This window comes from Osmia bicornis, chromosome 11, assembly GCF_907164935.1.
Source record: "Osmia bicornis bicornis chromosome 11, iOsmBic2.1, whole genome shotgun sequence".
NCBI lineage: Eukaryota > Metazoa > Arthropoda > Insecta > Hymenoptera > Megachilidae > Osmia > Osmia bicornis.
Genome location: NC_060226.1, coordinates 5,463,480 through 5,478,941, shown reverse-complemented (window position 1 = coordinate 5,478,941; position 15,462 = coordinate 5,463,480). Strand labels below are relative to the sequence as shown.

Here is a 15,462-nt window from a genome sequence, read left to right as displayed (position 1 = left end):
TTTGTCCGACCAATAGAGAATCACGGATAAGAATGTGTATGAACGGATCGCGATGCAGAATATCACATATGCGCCTTTGAATGTGTTTATGGTTGCGTGTCGCGCATACAATTTGACTCTGTATCCGAGCCCGTTATTTGGTTTAATTCTAATCTCGCAGAATGTTGACAGGAATTCGAACTTATTGGTAAAATGTCAAAACGTTGGGGCAGCGACTATGTGGTCACGGAGCACCGCGATTTACAGGTACATCGTTTCATAAAATATTAGTACATTCCTATGTTAGAACTATGAAATAGTTTGTACCTCTTTTACTCATCATAATAATTGAATGTTCTTAATTATACAAATATCTTTATCATTCGTAGGCTAATACTATGGCCGTGGATGCGACTGGCAATTATGTGTTACTTGCTGGGTAAGAAATCCTAAATACCGAACACTGTTTACTATGTACAGTTTTTTTTTTTAATATGTCTGACTTTATTTTAATGTTTTTCTTGTGTGTTTGTAGACGTCGGTATTTCGCAGTAAAACATCTAGATGAAGGTGCTGATACTTTAAAAAAATTTCAAAGACAAAGCAAGTACGAAGTTGGCTCAGCAGAATGGAATCCTACAAGTACAAATTCTCATCTGTGCGCTGTATCGGTTAGAAACTGAGAACTATATGCTTTAAGCATATGTTGTAGATATGTTTATTTAAACTTTGATTTTAGAGTAACACACGTATTGAAATATTAGCGCTTAATGGAGTTGGCTGTTATGATTTACATACAACAAATAGCCTTAAAGCACACACAAGAGTGGTAAGCGACTTAAACTGGCATCCCAAGGAACCAGATATTATTGCTTCTTGTAGCATTGATACATTCATACATATTTGGGATGTAAGAGATCAAAGGAGGCCTTGTTTATCTTTGTCTGCAGTAGGTAAATATACTTGAAGAAGATCATAAAAATGATGGGAAAATTTGTTTTATGGTCATTTGGAGATAACTGTGATTGAATGTGTTACAGCTGGTTCTTCTCAAGTAAGATGGAATGCTTTATCTCCCAATATGTTAGCTACAGCCCATGATGGGGACATTAAAATATGGGATCAACGAAAAGGAAATAGCCCTATGCAGTACATAGCTGCTCACTTAACAAAAGTGAATATTACTGTTTTATTTGACATCATTATAATAACTGTTTACTTTAATAATCTATATAAGTTTAACAAGATTTATATAAACACCAAAGTTATTTTAGATACATGGTTTAGATTGGTGTCCATTTCAACAAAATCAATTAGCAACTTCTAGTCAAGATTGTACAGTGAAAATCTTCGATATCAGTAATCCACGGAGAGCCGAGAGTATTTTAACAACAAATTCACCAGTATGGAGAGCTAGATATACGGTAAAAATAACATTGTATTTAGTAAAGTCCAAGTTTGTTTTTGGTTATAAAACTTAAGCTATCCACAGCCATTTGGAGAGGGATTGGTAACAATAGTAGTACCGCAATTACGACGAGGAGAAAATAGTCTATTGTTATGGAACATAACAAACCTCAGTGCACCTATTTATACTTTTGTAGGGCATACTGATGTTGTTCTTGAATTTCAGTGGAGGCATCAAAAATTAGGTATACTTTTTGTATATAAACTTTTATCTGGAATGCCAGATATTATTAAATATTTTTATAATTTACAGAAAATAGTGATTTTGAACTAATTACTTGGTCAAAAGATCAATGTTTAAGAATATATAAAATTGATCCTTTCTTGAAGAAAGTAGGTACATATGCATAAGTTACATAATAAAGTGTACCTATTGCTTGTATAAAAATACTTTAGAACAATCCTATTTCAGTTATGTGGACACGGTATAGACGATAATACATCTATTTATACTCAGTATTCTGAAGATAATAATTTAAGTACGTACGTTACGCTCATAAATATAATACATATTTAGCTACGTTATTTAACGTGTATTCTTAACTTAGGAGCATTGCAATCCGTCCAACAATTACAACTGAACGATACTCAAAATGATCGCGAAGTGAATTGTATAACAACAAAAGTGGATGAACCGATATTGAATTCCGAAGCAGATACATACATCGAAAATAATAAAGAAATATCTTCCCCTACACAACCAAAGACATTGCAGCAAGAATTTTCTTTAATAAATATGAACATACCAAATATAGAGGTAATATATAATAATAAAGATAGAAATATTGGAGAATAAATATCCTTACTGTTTTAGGTCAATGAAATGGATGCTGTAGAGCGTAGTTGTACCGTAACAGCATCCAACAAAAGTTATAATGTGATATTAAAAGTAAATTTTCCACCGAATTATCCGTACAGTGCACAACCTACATTTCAATTTTGTCCTGGGACAACAATTGATAATACAACAATGACGAAATTATTAAAAGTTTTAAAACAAACTGCCCAGCAGCGTGTTAAGAAGAATAGATCTTGTTTGGAACCATGTCTTAGACAATTAATTACAACCTTAGAGCAAGTAAAGAGAAAACTTATTTTTCATCGTATCATTCATTTTCGTCTTAGATAATAATTTTGTTTTGTTTTTATAGACATGTAAAAAAGATGAGAATGAAAGCAGTCACTTAGGATACGATATCCAAGATAACGCAAATTTCTTAGGTTCCTCTAATATATATACCAATTATCAGGATGCCTATATACCGTTTCCTAGAACATCTGGTGCTAAATTTTGTTGTGTGGGTATGTAAAGAAATCCTAAAAACTACCAAATCATTCGTCTACTGGAACTAAATTCAGTGTTTCGATAGGAATACTTGTATGTTTTGGTCGTGCCTCGTATACCAGAAGATCGTCAATGAAACCTGAGAGTACAACACCTAGAGCACTATCTGCGTTAGGAAATGGTATTGGCAATGGAGAACATTTTATGCATATGTATTCAAATTCCTATGTACAGTCGAATGATAACATTCCTATAAGTTCGTTTTATTTTCAAGATCGTGTAAGTCGAAGTACTTTGATGAAGATCATGAAAGTATTTTTATAGATGTTCCTTAACAAAGAGTAAATGTTTTGAATTCACAGAAAATAAGTCGAGGATTACACAATACGAATAGAATGACCTACAGATCATGTTGTAAAAATTATCATTTTATGGTAATAATATACGACGCTTCGTCGTTATTTTTTGTTAACAAAGAACTTGCTGAAAAATATGTGTAAGTGCAACAAATGCTTCTATTTTTTTACATTCAATTGCTATATATTTTTTTCGTTAAATAATCTTTTATGATGCGTAGCATTAATATCACTGATATCCCAGCAATGTGCCAATATAATGCAAATGTTGCTGCGGCACTAGAACGTCCTGATTTAGTTCAAGCATGGTGTTTAGCTGCTCTTGTTATATCACAACCGGTTGCAAACGTTGGACAAAATGCTTGCCAGTCACTGTTACCTATGATTGATCTTGATGCTCCATGGCCTTTACATCCTTTTGGCCAAAATTTAATTCATTCCTTGTAAGTAATGAATAAATTATTCATATTATTGTACATAATATAACATGTATAATATCATTTATTTTAGAATACAGCATTATGCCAATCAGTCAGACATTCAAATGGCTGGTATGCTGAGTTGTGCATTTAGTTATCGTTCAGAAAACTCAGATATATCTCAAACACGGCTAAGTAGCAAGTCTATTAATGTCAGTGTAAGTATGTTACATTCGTACGTGAGTGTTGAGTTCTAGCATGGTCTAGCACGAGCACTATTTTTATAGTATCATTGATAACTAATATGTTAAATGTCTTGATCATTTGTCTTCTGTTAATAAAACATGTTGAACATATCAATATTCAAGGTTACTTCTTAAATATAATCATTTATTCGTGTTTTGATGTTAGCCTATTCGAATTGCAGTATATCACATCTTTTATACTCAGCACGCACCTCTTTTAGCGCATGAGAAATAATTAAAAACATGTACATATATACGATATTTTGCAAGACGACGGTATTGTATGTGCAATTTACAATAAATTTAAAGGATCACGGATGATAATTTGAAATTGAAACGTCATACAACACCGACGTAATCTGCATCCGTTGTCTCATTTCATTACTCTCTTTAAAAATCTTTCAAAATCACCAGATAATTGATATAATATTATCTTTGTTATAGAGGCTTTCTACAGGAAAGTGGTGGTTGAAGGTAAGGCATGATTTCCGAATTTTCTAAGTTTGTACGTGTTGGAAATGTTTGGTTCTTAGGGTTCACTTATCATCATGATATTTGTTACTGCCTTACAGCATCGGAGTGGAAGTGTCGTGATGCCACAAAGCATGCAGGTTTGGCCATGCCTGATTTTAAGATGCCAAACTTTTCAATATTTTTACCTAACTGTCTTATAATATTATGACTAACAATATTAGTAGTAGTAACATTGGTAGTAACTAACTGTATGTGATGTACTGTTTGTTATGATAATGTTTCAATTTTACACAGAAGACAAACATCTTTGTGCAGAAAGTGATCAGAGACATAATATCGTTCATCTTGCCAATTATATATCTTATGTTCGTTATGTTAATGCAACATTTGTACGTCGAGCTATAATATATTATGCTCTATGTATCTTTTTAGCCTGGTGGTTCGCCATATCATACAATTCACTTAGCCGATACCACATTGGAAGGATGGAATTTTCAAAATCTGAAACAACATCGATCCAACTCGTGGTCCGATTCACTCGATGATTTAAAATTAATCCAAGATACGTTCAGGGATTCCGTGAAACATATTAGGTATACGATTTAAACCCTATTCCACTATACAAGTATGAATCAACAATCTAATATTGCAGATTACTTGATGAAAAATATACTACTCTTTATGACGGATACAAAAAAGCGTATGCAGAAGTATTGCACAGATGGCGACTATTGGATGCACGTGCACAAGTATTAAAACACGTGAGTGCAACTCCTTTGGACACGCACAAAGGTGTTGAATTTCAAAGTGAATGCCAAATATGTGGCAAAGTTAGCAGAGGACCTCAGTGTATAAGTTGTAAACGATTAGCTTTGGAATGTGTAATTTGTCATATTTCTGTGAGAGGTATGTTGAGTTTTAATTGTAAATGTTTAACATTTTTTTTTTTTGCGAAAGAATTCACTTAAAAATCATACATTCTATCTATTAGGTCCAAGTAACTTCTGTATTTTTTGTGGACACGGAGGACACACACAGCATTTAGCAAAATGGTTCACTAGTGAAACACTGTGCCCAACTGGCTGTGGATGTTATTGCTTGCAAGAAAGTTCTACCCTCTTAAAACTGTAAATAAAAGAGACGAAAAGTGTACATACATATTCGCGACGATACATAATGAATGTTATAAGACGATAATAAACGTTTTTTTAAAGAACTGTTGCAACTTTGAGGTTTTATTTCATTCCTCGTTAACTTCATGAACTCATCTTTTACATTACTTTTTGTTTAAAGTGCTTCGTCTGATTCATCTTTTGAAACTACTTTATCATTTGTTTCTTCTGATTTATTGTTTGGAGAAATGACTGTTTCTTTTTTGTTATCATTTAATGCTGAACTATTATCCTTTGAAGTTATAGTTTCATCGCATGGTGTTTCATTGGGTTTTTCTTCCGTTTCAGTTGAAGATGTCCCGAGAAATATTCTTTCCAATTCTCTCATTTCAGCTGCAAAGTGAATACAAGCACGCAAAATGCATTATGTATGTTATAAATATAGAAAAATATACCAGCGTTACGTCGAAGCTTTTCACGAAGTTCACGGGCTTCTCTTTCCGGTCTTTCTCTTTCTTCTTCTTCTCGTAATACTTTTTCTATCGCACCATACTCTCTCTTCTTAACGATACCATAAATTATACCACTAACTAAGCACACCCATCTAACTAGCTGAAAGTATGAATTATTCTACACACATGAAAACATGTTAAAAATTTATATTAGATAATGTTACCTTTATTGAGGCTTTAACTTCTAACGGAGGTATGGCAAGTTTCTGTTCCATTTCAATAAAATTAATTCGTAAATAAGTTTATTTAAAAGCGATAGCTGCAACCATTCAAGTTTGTGGAAACGAAGTAATACTACAAAATACAGTTCTGGCGTTGGCGTCAATAAATCTGAGGGAACACTTGACACTCGAATGACATTAATAAATGAATACCTAACAGATCAACAATCGACCATGTGAAATAAAACACTATCGTTGCCACATTTTAATTCTGTCCATTACATAACATAGGTGGAAGTACATTTAAGCCATCGGATTTTCAGTGATTAATATCGGTAATGTTCCGGCTTGTAAGGTCCTTCTACAGGTACGCCAAGATATTTGCTTTGATCGTCTGTTAATTTTGTTAATTTCACGCCAAGATGATTCAAATGCAATGCTGCAACCTCTTCGTCCAATTTCTTTGGCAGCATGTAAACACCGACCGGATAAGATTCCGACTTTGTCCACAGTTCTATTTGTGCTAAAACTTGATTTGTGAACGAGTTGCTCATTACGAAACTGGAGTGTCCAGTCGCGCATCCAAGATTAACTAAACGGCCCTCTGCGAGGAGAATGACGTGTCTGAAATGGGAGAATCAAACGTGAAACTAAAACGACAGAGCATCTGTTCTATTTAAATGATTTTACAGATGTTCCTTGAAACAGGTAACTGTCTGAAACTCTTTAAAATATAAATATGAGCAATTAAAACATGTTCTTCACCCACCTTCCATTTTTCAATGTGTATCTATCTACTTGTGGCTTGATGTTCACTTTCTCGACCTTGTTTTTCTCCAGCCACATAACATCTATCTCGCAGTCAAAGTGACCGATATTACAAACGATAGCATCCTCTGGCATGTTCACAAAGTGTTGGCCCATTATGATGTTTTTGCAGCCTGTGGTGGTAACATATATCTGTCCTTTAGTTGACGCTTCTTCCATTGTTGTCACCTAAAAAGATTCATAATCTTTTCACTAAAATTTTCGACGAAGGTTTCTGGTTCTTTTTAAGTCTGAAAGTATTAAGCATCACCTCGTATCCTTCCATGGCTGCTTGTAACGCGTTAATTGGATCAACTTCCGTGATGATGACGCGTCCACCGAGTGCTCGGAGGCTTTGAGCACAACCCTTCCCAACATCTCCGTATCCAGCTACCACGCAGACCTTTCCAGCGATCATGATATCTGTTGCACGCTTAATGCCGTCGATCAACGACTCCCTGCATCCGTACAAATTGTCAAACTTACTCTGCAACAAACGAAAATCATCATTCATATAAGTTCCAAGACTTGGCAAGGATTTAACCAGGATGCGGATGTGTATGACGAACCTTTGTTACCGAGTCGTTTACGTTTATCGCTGGGACTTTTAGCGTGCCTTCTTTCAACATACGGTACAGATTGTGTACCCCTGTGGTGGTCTCTTCAGAAATTCCTCGACAGTCCTTCAAGTACTGCGGGAATTTGGTGTGAACTAAATTGGTCAGGTCACCGCCATCGTCGAGGATCAAATTCAACGGTTGACCGTCCTTGAAGACAAGGGTTTGCTCTATGCACCATAGGTATTCCTCGTCGGTTTCACCCTTCCACGCGTACACAGGGACCCCTGTTTTTGCGATAGCGGCAGCCGCGTGATCTTGGGTGCTGAATATGTTGCACGACGACCATTGCACCTAGTTAAGCAGCGATAACGTATCAGTAATGACGATGACCTCTGTTAGATTTGCATCATGCGTTTCAAATATATAAGCAATATGTTGGTAATAGATGCTTGTATGATGTTGGGACTTGGGAAGTTGCTTGTTTCTGAGTTCTTTACTTTTTAATTACATGTATAACGAGTCTAAGAATTCTGGATTCTTAGAAATTTTTTATTTTGGACAAATAATACATTGTATTACAATGAACCATCAGAAATATTCGTCTTGCTTTATCAAATGTAGATTTCTATTTGAAAAAAGATTTCAAACCTTTTCAACGCTCGATACAATTACGTGGAAGTCTTGAGAAAGATGCAAGGTCATGATCCTACGAGATAAGATTTCATCTACACGAATTATTTATATCATTTCTTTTCCCTGCACTATTTCTCAAACCACATATTTTTTTTTTTATGAAACTCTTCGTGGAGGAATCCTGACCCAGGTTTATTTTATTATAGGTTCAAAGCAAAGAGTTGGGAATATTTTTCCAAGAAGTACCATTCTCCTTATCAGAAATAAACAACGTTTATTCGCAAAGATACTTTCGTCACTTGAATCGAACGATTAATCGAAATCATATCAATGAAAGTTGGGCGCGGAAATTTTAGAATCATCGGATACAAATGGAGATTTAAAATATTTGAAAATGCATCAACCTACCTCGGCGCCAAGTTCAACGAGAGTTTCGATGAGAACCGCGGTCTGCACTGTCATGTGAAGACAGCCGGCAATTCGTGAACCTTTTAAAATTTTTTCAGGGCCATATTTCTTCCTGATAGCCATTAGTCCTGGCATTTCATTTTCGGCCAAAGTGATTTCTTTCCGCCCCCATTCCGCCAATGACAAATCAGCTACGATTAATAGAAAATTATTTATTAGTTTCAGATCAATTTTAACGTTGTTACTTTGTAACTATACCGACGTATAATTTACGTTTTTAATTATATTTAATTATTATAACATACGGCATGCTGTACATGTAACACATACTACATTTTATAAGAAAATTATTTCATAACAATGATTTGAGTTTATATCATATATCATATATCATATATCAGTGGCTTATGACACATTTTCAGTTGTTTCGTTCGATTTGAAATAACCGTTCTTTTGTTATTTTTTACTATGTGATACCGATATTAACTGAAGTCAATATCGATATGTATTTTAAAAAATTATTTCGCTTTAACAAACTCGCGTGATCGCGTAGGTTAATCTTCATTTATTATTGTATCAGGTTTCTTTCAATTGAAACCTGTATTTAAATTTGTTTATTCAACCTTTTAACGTTTTCTTTGTAATTTGTCTTTCTAATCTGTTTCTAAATCTTTACGTATTTTATGAAGTAATAGTTATTAAGGCCTACGTATTCTACTCCAAAAAAAACGACCACGTGTCTGACTAATGTACCTCAGAATTTATTCATGATTTTATGACTTACCCACTTTAAACGCAGGTTTAGAAGACATTCTTGTCAAATAAAAAACGACCGGTACGAAAAAAATGACGTTGTGTTATTAATTAGAATTAGAAACGAAACACAATCCTATACACTACGTCTCCGCCGGCGAATTGCGGTAAAACCACTCTTCGAGAAAATGTAACGATACTGAACTATAGATCTGTAGTCAATCGTATATATATGCAGATCTAACCTTACCTGGGGGTGTCTGGAACCCCCTAAATTAATGTCTCCTTCTGAGAATAAGGGTATATCCAGCTTTTTTGTACCTGTAATCATTGGTATGAGACTGAATACGTGTTCATTGCTGTTGTCGCGAAAGTTTGGAGTCGGTGGTGGTGTTAAAACGCGGCTATAATGTTAGAAAATGGTCGCTAAAAGCAAACGTTTTGCTACATGATGGAGAAGAAACTCGACGAGAGCCTGGTTTTCTAGCCCAGTCACGGTCCTCGGCTATCAATAGACACCTGTCTATACGACTGTGACGAAAGCGGGAATCTTGACGACGGCATAGCGATTGTTCGAATTAACATGCCTCCGAGGAGAAACAACTGTGGTCTCTTGGCCAGGGTGAATTTTCCTTTGTACACGTTGCAAATGCTCACGAGCAGGCATATCCTTGTCGGTGGTGGTGGAGGTTCTTCTAAGACAGGAGTAGCTAATGGATTTGTGAGTTTTTTAATAAAATTCTCCTCTCTATGTTAGAAATTAATTATTTAAATTAAATGATTATCCATCCGTAGGAAATATTTGAGTTGTCTCACAATGGATATCAGTTTGTTGCCGAAGAGGTTACCAGACATGAGACAGGTCCTAGTGTAGTTATGAATTGTACAACGTACAATGATGGGAAAAGAACATGGATTGCAGCTGGTCAAGAAAGCCATTGTCAGCTTTATAATGTAAATAGTAAGGTGGTGACTATAAAAAATGAAGAGATAATTAAAGAAGATGATGATAACGATGGTAATGATAATGGTAACCTTAAGGGTAAGAAACACTTAAGGCATAGAAAACGCTCGGGTGAAGTAGTGGAAAATATTATTTCAAAGGAGAGGATAGAAGAAATTAAGGATGACAATTCAAATATAAGGAGTAAAAAATTGCAGTTGATTGTGAAACCAGCAGACAGTGTACAAACTGATTTTAGGTAACTATTATCATATGCTAATAAACAATACTATATCCTGATGGATCATTTGTTACAGTAAAGAGGAGCCTCTTCAAAGGATCGTCAGAATAAGTTTAAATGGAAAGCTGATGGCTACTGGTGGAACAGATGGTCATGTCAGATTATGGAAATTCCCACAATTACACAAACTGCATGATTTAGATGTTCATTCAAAAGAAATTGATGATATAGACTTTAGTCCAGACGGAGCATTGATTGCAAGCATAGCAAAGGATGGCAAGACTATTCTGTGGAATGTGAATAACGGTTTAAAGCTCAAGGAACTAACATGGACACCTCCAAGTGGACTGAAATATATGTACAAAAGATGCAGGTTTAGAAAGCTAGAGGAGAGTAAATCGAAAACACAACTTTTTACTTTGTCTAATGCAGTAGTTGGGAAGAATCCTAGCTTCCTGCAATTGTGGGACATTGATTCTGGAAGTATCATTAAGGCTGTTCCATACAAAGAGACCTTGTCGGCTTTAGCGGTGTCGGACGATGGAAAATTTGTAGCTGTTGGAACAATGTTCTCTGGTAGCGTGGACATATTTGTTGCGTTCAGTTTAAGGAGAGCTTTGCATGTACCTGGAGCACATAGTATGTTTGTGACTGGCCTAGAATTCTTACCAACTAAACTAGATGGCCCTGCGATTGTTAGTAACACTGAAACTGCGGTCGTTAGCATTTCTGTGGATAACAAAATTTGCATACACAGCATACCGTTTAGACGTAAGTGATCAAGTAATTCTATGTATTTTGTTCTTACCCATTGGATGATAATTAAATATTTTTCTCTGTGTTACAGATACACTGCCATTCTGGTTTGTTATCATATTGATCATTCTGAGTATCTGTGGAGCATTTATTTTCTGCAGTTACCTTGGAATATGACCTAAAAATATATATACTTTTAATAACGTCAAGAAGAGCAGTACTTTTTCTAGGATTCCTCGGGGCTAAATGAAACGAAGTTTCACACGTGTCTTTCGTAGGTTGTAAAGAAATTTAAAAGAAAGAAAGAGGGAGGGGTGTATCGCTTCACGTACAGAAAAAAAGATTTTTCGACTCTCACTTACATAGATAATTGCTGCACAGAATGAAGTGCTGCTGTGATAAATAACTACCTTATAGTAGACAAACTATTTAGCAAACACCATTGTAAATAGATGTTTTTATTCCCACGTATATTTTTTACATCTAAAGACCAATTATGTTTCATTCTTTTTTTACCTTCATTGCATTTATGTGATTTACTATTTCTGTACATTTCACGTGTATAGCAGAGTATAGACATCAAAATGTAAAATGTTACATAGATTTACATCATTCTTATTCCATTATTCGTAATCATTATTTCTTGGTGCATAGACTTTAAAAGATCACATTACGTGAAGCTAGATATATAGATATATAAATAGCATTACACCGAGTTTTATTAACTCTTTTTTTCAAAATACATCTCCCAGGAAAAAATGTTGCCATAGGACGTGAATAGCGAACAAAGAATTTGTCATTGAGAACATGTTGTCACAGACCAAACTTGTACATCGGATTGTGTATAGGTGATATGAATAATGTACATTTTGTTAATGTAATAAATAGGTGTCAGAAATTCAATACGAAATTGTTTTTTATAAGTTCGTTCAGTAAAACAAATATTATACTCTTAATCAAAAAAGCTATACCTATTTAAAATAAGGAGGAGAAGTGGAAATATTATAGGAATATAAGTACTTATTTATTCACAATGGTAATACATTCTACTGTTTGTTATGAAAATCGAAAAAGCATTCTACACAGAAACCTGGTTGTCCTGTGCAAACATTGCACTGATATGTCGTATCCTTACGAACACTCCTTATTCTGCACATTTTACATTCTTTCCTCATTGTGACTTTAATATTTTTTTTAGTATCTTGCTTCGTATTCTCAATTTTGGAAAGTCTGTGTATTGTTTTTAATTTTGGTACAGTCTCTTTTTTAGGCAATAAAATTTCCAAAACTTGCATTTTAAAATCATAGAAGCTGCATTTTCGGTTAGCAAATTTATTGTACAGGTAAAAAGAATTCAGAAAACTCAATTGTAATATGTGTACAAATATTTTTTTGTACCATCTTAAGGTCTTCCTCGAGCATGGGTAATAGGCCATCATTTGGTCCTGTTTGTTTACTCCTGACATATATTTATTATAAACAATAAGAGCTTGAGGTTTCAATTTTTTAACATTTTGCTTATTTCGAGTTTCAATCATATTATCCATAAACTCTGTAGTTATATAAAAAATATTTCGTTTATCATGATACTTTCCAATATGTACACCATTACAAAATATTGATTTATTTTCTCCTTTTTTTAGTACTGTTGAAACCAAATCTTTTGGAATTTCTTTCCTTGATTTATTTAAGGTTCCTGTACAATGAGTATTATGATCTAAAAGTTTTGTTGTTAAACTGTATGAATTATAGAAACTATCCATAAAAATACTGTGACCAGAGTCTAATTTATTCTGAAGCAACTTGAACACAATGTTCTCTGTATGTCTGATTTCTGAAGTTTCATCTCCAGCTTCTGAATGAATTTCAAGCTTTATAATGGTACCATCTGGTTCTGTCAGCATGTAAAACTTGATACCTTGCTTGTGGTATTCATTTTTGATAAACTGACGAATGATTGGTCTTTCTTTCCATAACAACATTGATTCAACTAACAAAAGTTCTTTACCAGGATAATAAATATTCTTCATAGTATTGTTAAAATGATCAAGAACAAGGCATGCTTTATATAATTTATCGTTGGATTCAATAGATTGTACATCAACAGGTGAGAAATGTAAACAGCGTAGAATTAACAGAAATCTATTTCTAGACATATAATTACTAAAACAACAATAATTAAAAAGCCAATGTGTTTTCCAGTAATCATTTAGCTTTGGCAATTGAACTGTTCCTGTATGTAGAAGTAGAGCAATGAATGTTTTTAATTCATCTACTGTAAGATCTTTCCAGGCCCTCACTCTTGAGGATTTTCTCATCTCCTGATTAAGAAGATGCTGAGCGTATTCGTTCGTATATTTGACGATGTTCGCGAAAAATTCGTTGGTGAGGATCATTTCAAAAAATTTAATCGGATCACAGGGCGCTGGTATTGGCATTAATAACATTTGTTGCTTTACGAATGACATAGTTTGCATCGAAGAATTATCTGAAGACCAATGAATTTCTGTGTTTGAAGTTGACTCGCGAGATTCATCTTCAGATAACTCAGTCCCGCATACATCACTCTCGGATTCAGAATGTAATTTATAGTCACTTGAACTCGCTGATAAATCACTGTCACTGTCGTTTAATTCTGTTCTACATAAGCTATGTAAACTCTGTTTACATTGCGGTGAACTACGTTTTCGTTTACGATAAATACGTGATGGCCCAGGAATAGAATCTATCTCCATTTCTTTTGTAGACTTAAATAATGAGATAGAACTAAGTGCGACTATAGTAGAAAATAATTAACAAGAGACTATGGGACAAGCAGCTCTCTTCGGGTAACACCAGAGAAATACTGACGCTTTGAAGCTAAATACATATTGGAGCAACGCGAGTTTGCCTGAGCAGACATTTGGTGTTGATGATCGAGCACGCGATATCGCGTGATCTTGCACTCGGATACAATGTGGGCTTCCCTATGGCTAAGGGTACGGGTAGGAGGAGCCAGGAGAAACCTTCCACCACTTGCCTTCGGTTTCGTTAAAACCTCTAGGGAGAACTTAACCTAAACTCATCTTCTTTTACCACGTAAAGAACAAGGATAAATGGTGGTTTCGTCCTTCCTCTTCGCTTCCCCTTAACCGAGGGGAAGTCTAGGTTGCACGCAATCGTCCACTTATCGTTGACTATCGAGCACGCGATATCGCGTGATCAACAAAGTATGGCGCCGTACATAAAAGTATTAGAACGTGAAAATCGAAGCTCTAGAAAATAGCGTTCAGTGACCTTCGTAGCAGTACAAACGAGATATAAAACAGATCACTCGCATAAGAAAGTTCTCTGCTATAAATTCGGGGGGCTTTAGAGCCCCCTTATCATACTTTTATCACATTTTGCTGTATCGATTGGAACTCACAATGAGTACTGATGATAGAAATTAAAAATACTTTTCTTGTCATTGGCTGAATGAGATACAAATAAATTTGTAGCTTAGAAATAAGTTGTGACTCTGAATACCGGCCAAAGTAACTTTTTATCGACTAATTCAACCCAAAGCATTTTCTCGTATTCTGTAAAAGTTCTAGTTTTCTTCTTTTTATTTACTGGCTCCATTTGTCTATTTATCTGATTAAAATAAATTCTGAACTCGGGAAAAAACAATTTAATTTAAATTATAAGCTTATTATTTTCAGATACAAATATTATAAATAAGGTTAGACAGACTTTGGTTATGCTGCTTCTTTTTGGTTATGACACCGCTCATTACCTATGCACAGTGACTACAAATCCAAGTCACTGGATCTGTAGTCACTGCTATGCACCAATCACATCACTTGATACAAATATGTATAGTTTGGGTTAACACGCATCCTTGATATCCGCAAAGTCCAACTCCATTTAGTACTTTTTTAAAAATAATTTACCACAATTAATCAAAATAAATTGTTCAACACTGCACAATACCACCTTCAAACGCGTGCTTAAGTCCTGAATATCTGAAGTCCTGAAATGGATTTGGCGGGCTTCTTTTATTTTGTCAATCAGTCGCTTAAAGCAGAATTGTTTTATCAATCAGTCGCGTAAAGCAGACTTGTCTTATCAATCAGTCGGTTAAAGCAGAATTGTTTTATCAATCAATCGCTTAAAGCAAACTTGTTTTATCGATCAGTCGCTTAAAGCAGAATTGTTTTATCAATCAGTCGCGTAAAGCAGACTTGTCTTATCAATCAGTCGGTTAAAGCAGAATTGTTTTATCAATCAGTCGCTTAAAGCAGACTTGTTTTATCGATCAGTCGCTTAAAGCAGAATTGTTTTATCAATCAGTCGCGTAAAGCAGGCTTGGTATATACACACGTCGACT

The 15,462-nt window shown here is 34.7% G+C and overlaps 4 protein-coding genes across 8 annotated transcripts; 2 read left to right on the top strand and 2 right to left on the bottom strand.

Annotated features, from left to right (window-relative positions):
* The first annotated feature begins 11 nt into the window (after positions 1-11).
* Positions 12-5,441, top strand: LOC114881392 (GATOR complex protein WDR59). 3 transcript variants are annotated; one of them, XM_029198169.2, is made up of 20 exons: positions 12-246; positions 369-418; positions 515-650; positions 719-932; positions 1,020-1,153; positions 1,254-1,403; positions 1,472-1,631; positions 1,700-1,779; positions 1,859-1,925; positions 1,995-2,203; positions 2,261-2,524; positions 2,598-2,748; positions 2,817-3,010; positions 3,094-3,227; positions 3,309-3,530; positions 3,598-3,724; positions 4,196-4,225; positions 4,658-4,818; positions 4,878-5,131; positions 5,217-5,441. In XM_029198169.2, exons 1-20 carry the CDS (start codon positions 193-195, stop codon positions 5,354-5,356), a joined length of 2,931 nt encoding a protein of 976 aa, XP_029054002.1. In that variant the 5' UTR covers positions 12-192; the 3' UTR covers positions 5,357-5,441. The 3 variants fall into 3 exon arrangements, with proteins under 3 accessions (XP_029054002.1, XP_029054003.1, XP_029054004.1); XM_029198170.2 differs by lacking the exon at positions 4,196-4,225; XM_029198171.2 differs by lacking the exons at positions 12-246; positions 369-418; positions 515-650 and having other exon boundaries at positions 840-928.
* A 71-nt stretch (positions 5,442-5,512) lies between these two features.
* LOC114881398 (DNA ligase 1-like) lies at positions 5,513-6,106 on the bottom strand. Its single transcript, XM_029198180.2, has 3 exons — positions 6,014-6,106; positions 5,793-5,949; positions 5,513-5,730 (listed from the first exon to the last, which is right to left on the bottom strand). Exons 1-3 carry the CDS (start codon positions 6,062-6,064, stop codon positions 5,513-5,515), a joined length of 426 nt encoding a protein of 141 aa, XP_029054013.1. The 5' UTR covers positions 6,065-6,106.
* A 141-nt stretch (positions 6,107-6,247) lies between these two features.
* LOC114881396 (adenosylhomocysteinase) lies at positions 6,248-9,511 on the bottom strand. 3 transcript variants are annotated; one of them, XM_029198178.2, is made up of 6 exons: positions 9,422-9,511; positions 8,419-8,609; positions 7,387-7,728; positions 7,089-7,304; positions 6,780-7,006; positions 6,248-6,634 (listed from the first exon to the last, which is right to left on the bottom strand). In XM_029198178.2, exons 2-6 carry the CDS (start codon positions 8,551-8,553, stop codon positions 6,337-6,339), a joined length of 1,218 nt encoding a protein of 405 aa, XP_029054011.1. In that variant the 5' UTR covers positions 8,554-8,609; positions 9,422-9,511; the 3' UTR covers positions 6,248-6,336. The 3 variants fall into 3 exon arrangements, with proteins under 3 accessions (XP_029054011.1, XP_046143931.1, XP_029054010.1); XM_046287975.1 differs by having other exon boundaries at positions 9,417-9,503; XM_029198177.2 differs by lacking the exon at positions 9,422-9,511 and adding an exon at positions 9,203-9,376.
* Positions 9,512-9,515: 4 nt separating this feature from the next.
* LOC114881395 (prolactin regulatory element-binding protein) lies at positions 9,516-12,014 on the top strand. The gene is made up of 4 exons (XM_029198176.2): positions 9,516-9,892; positions 9,967-10,373; positions 10,432-11,126; positions 11,203-12,014. The coding sequence occupies exons 1-4, from the start codon at positions 9,755-9,757 to the stop codon at positions 11,286-11,288; spliced, it is 1,326 nt and encodes a 441-aa protein (XP_029054009.1). The 5' UTR covers positions 9,516-9,754; the 3' UTR covers positions 11,289-12,014.
* The last annotated feature ends 3,448 nt before the right edge of the window (positions 12,015-15,462 follow it).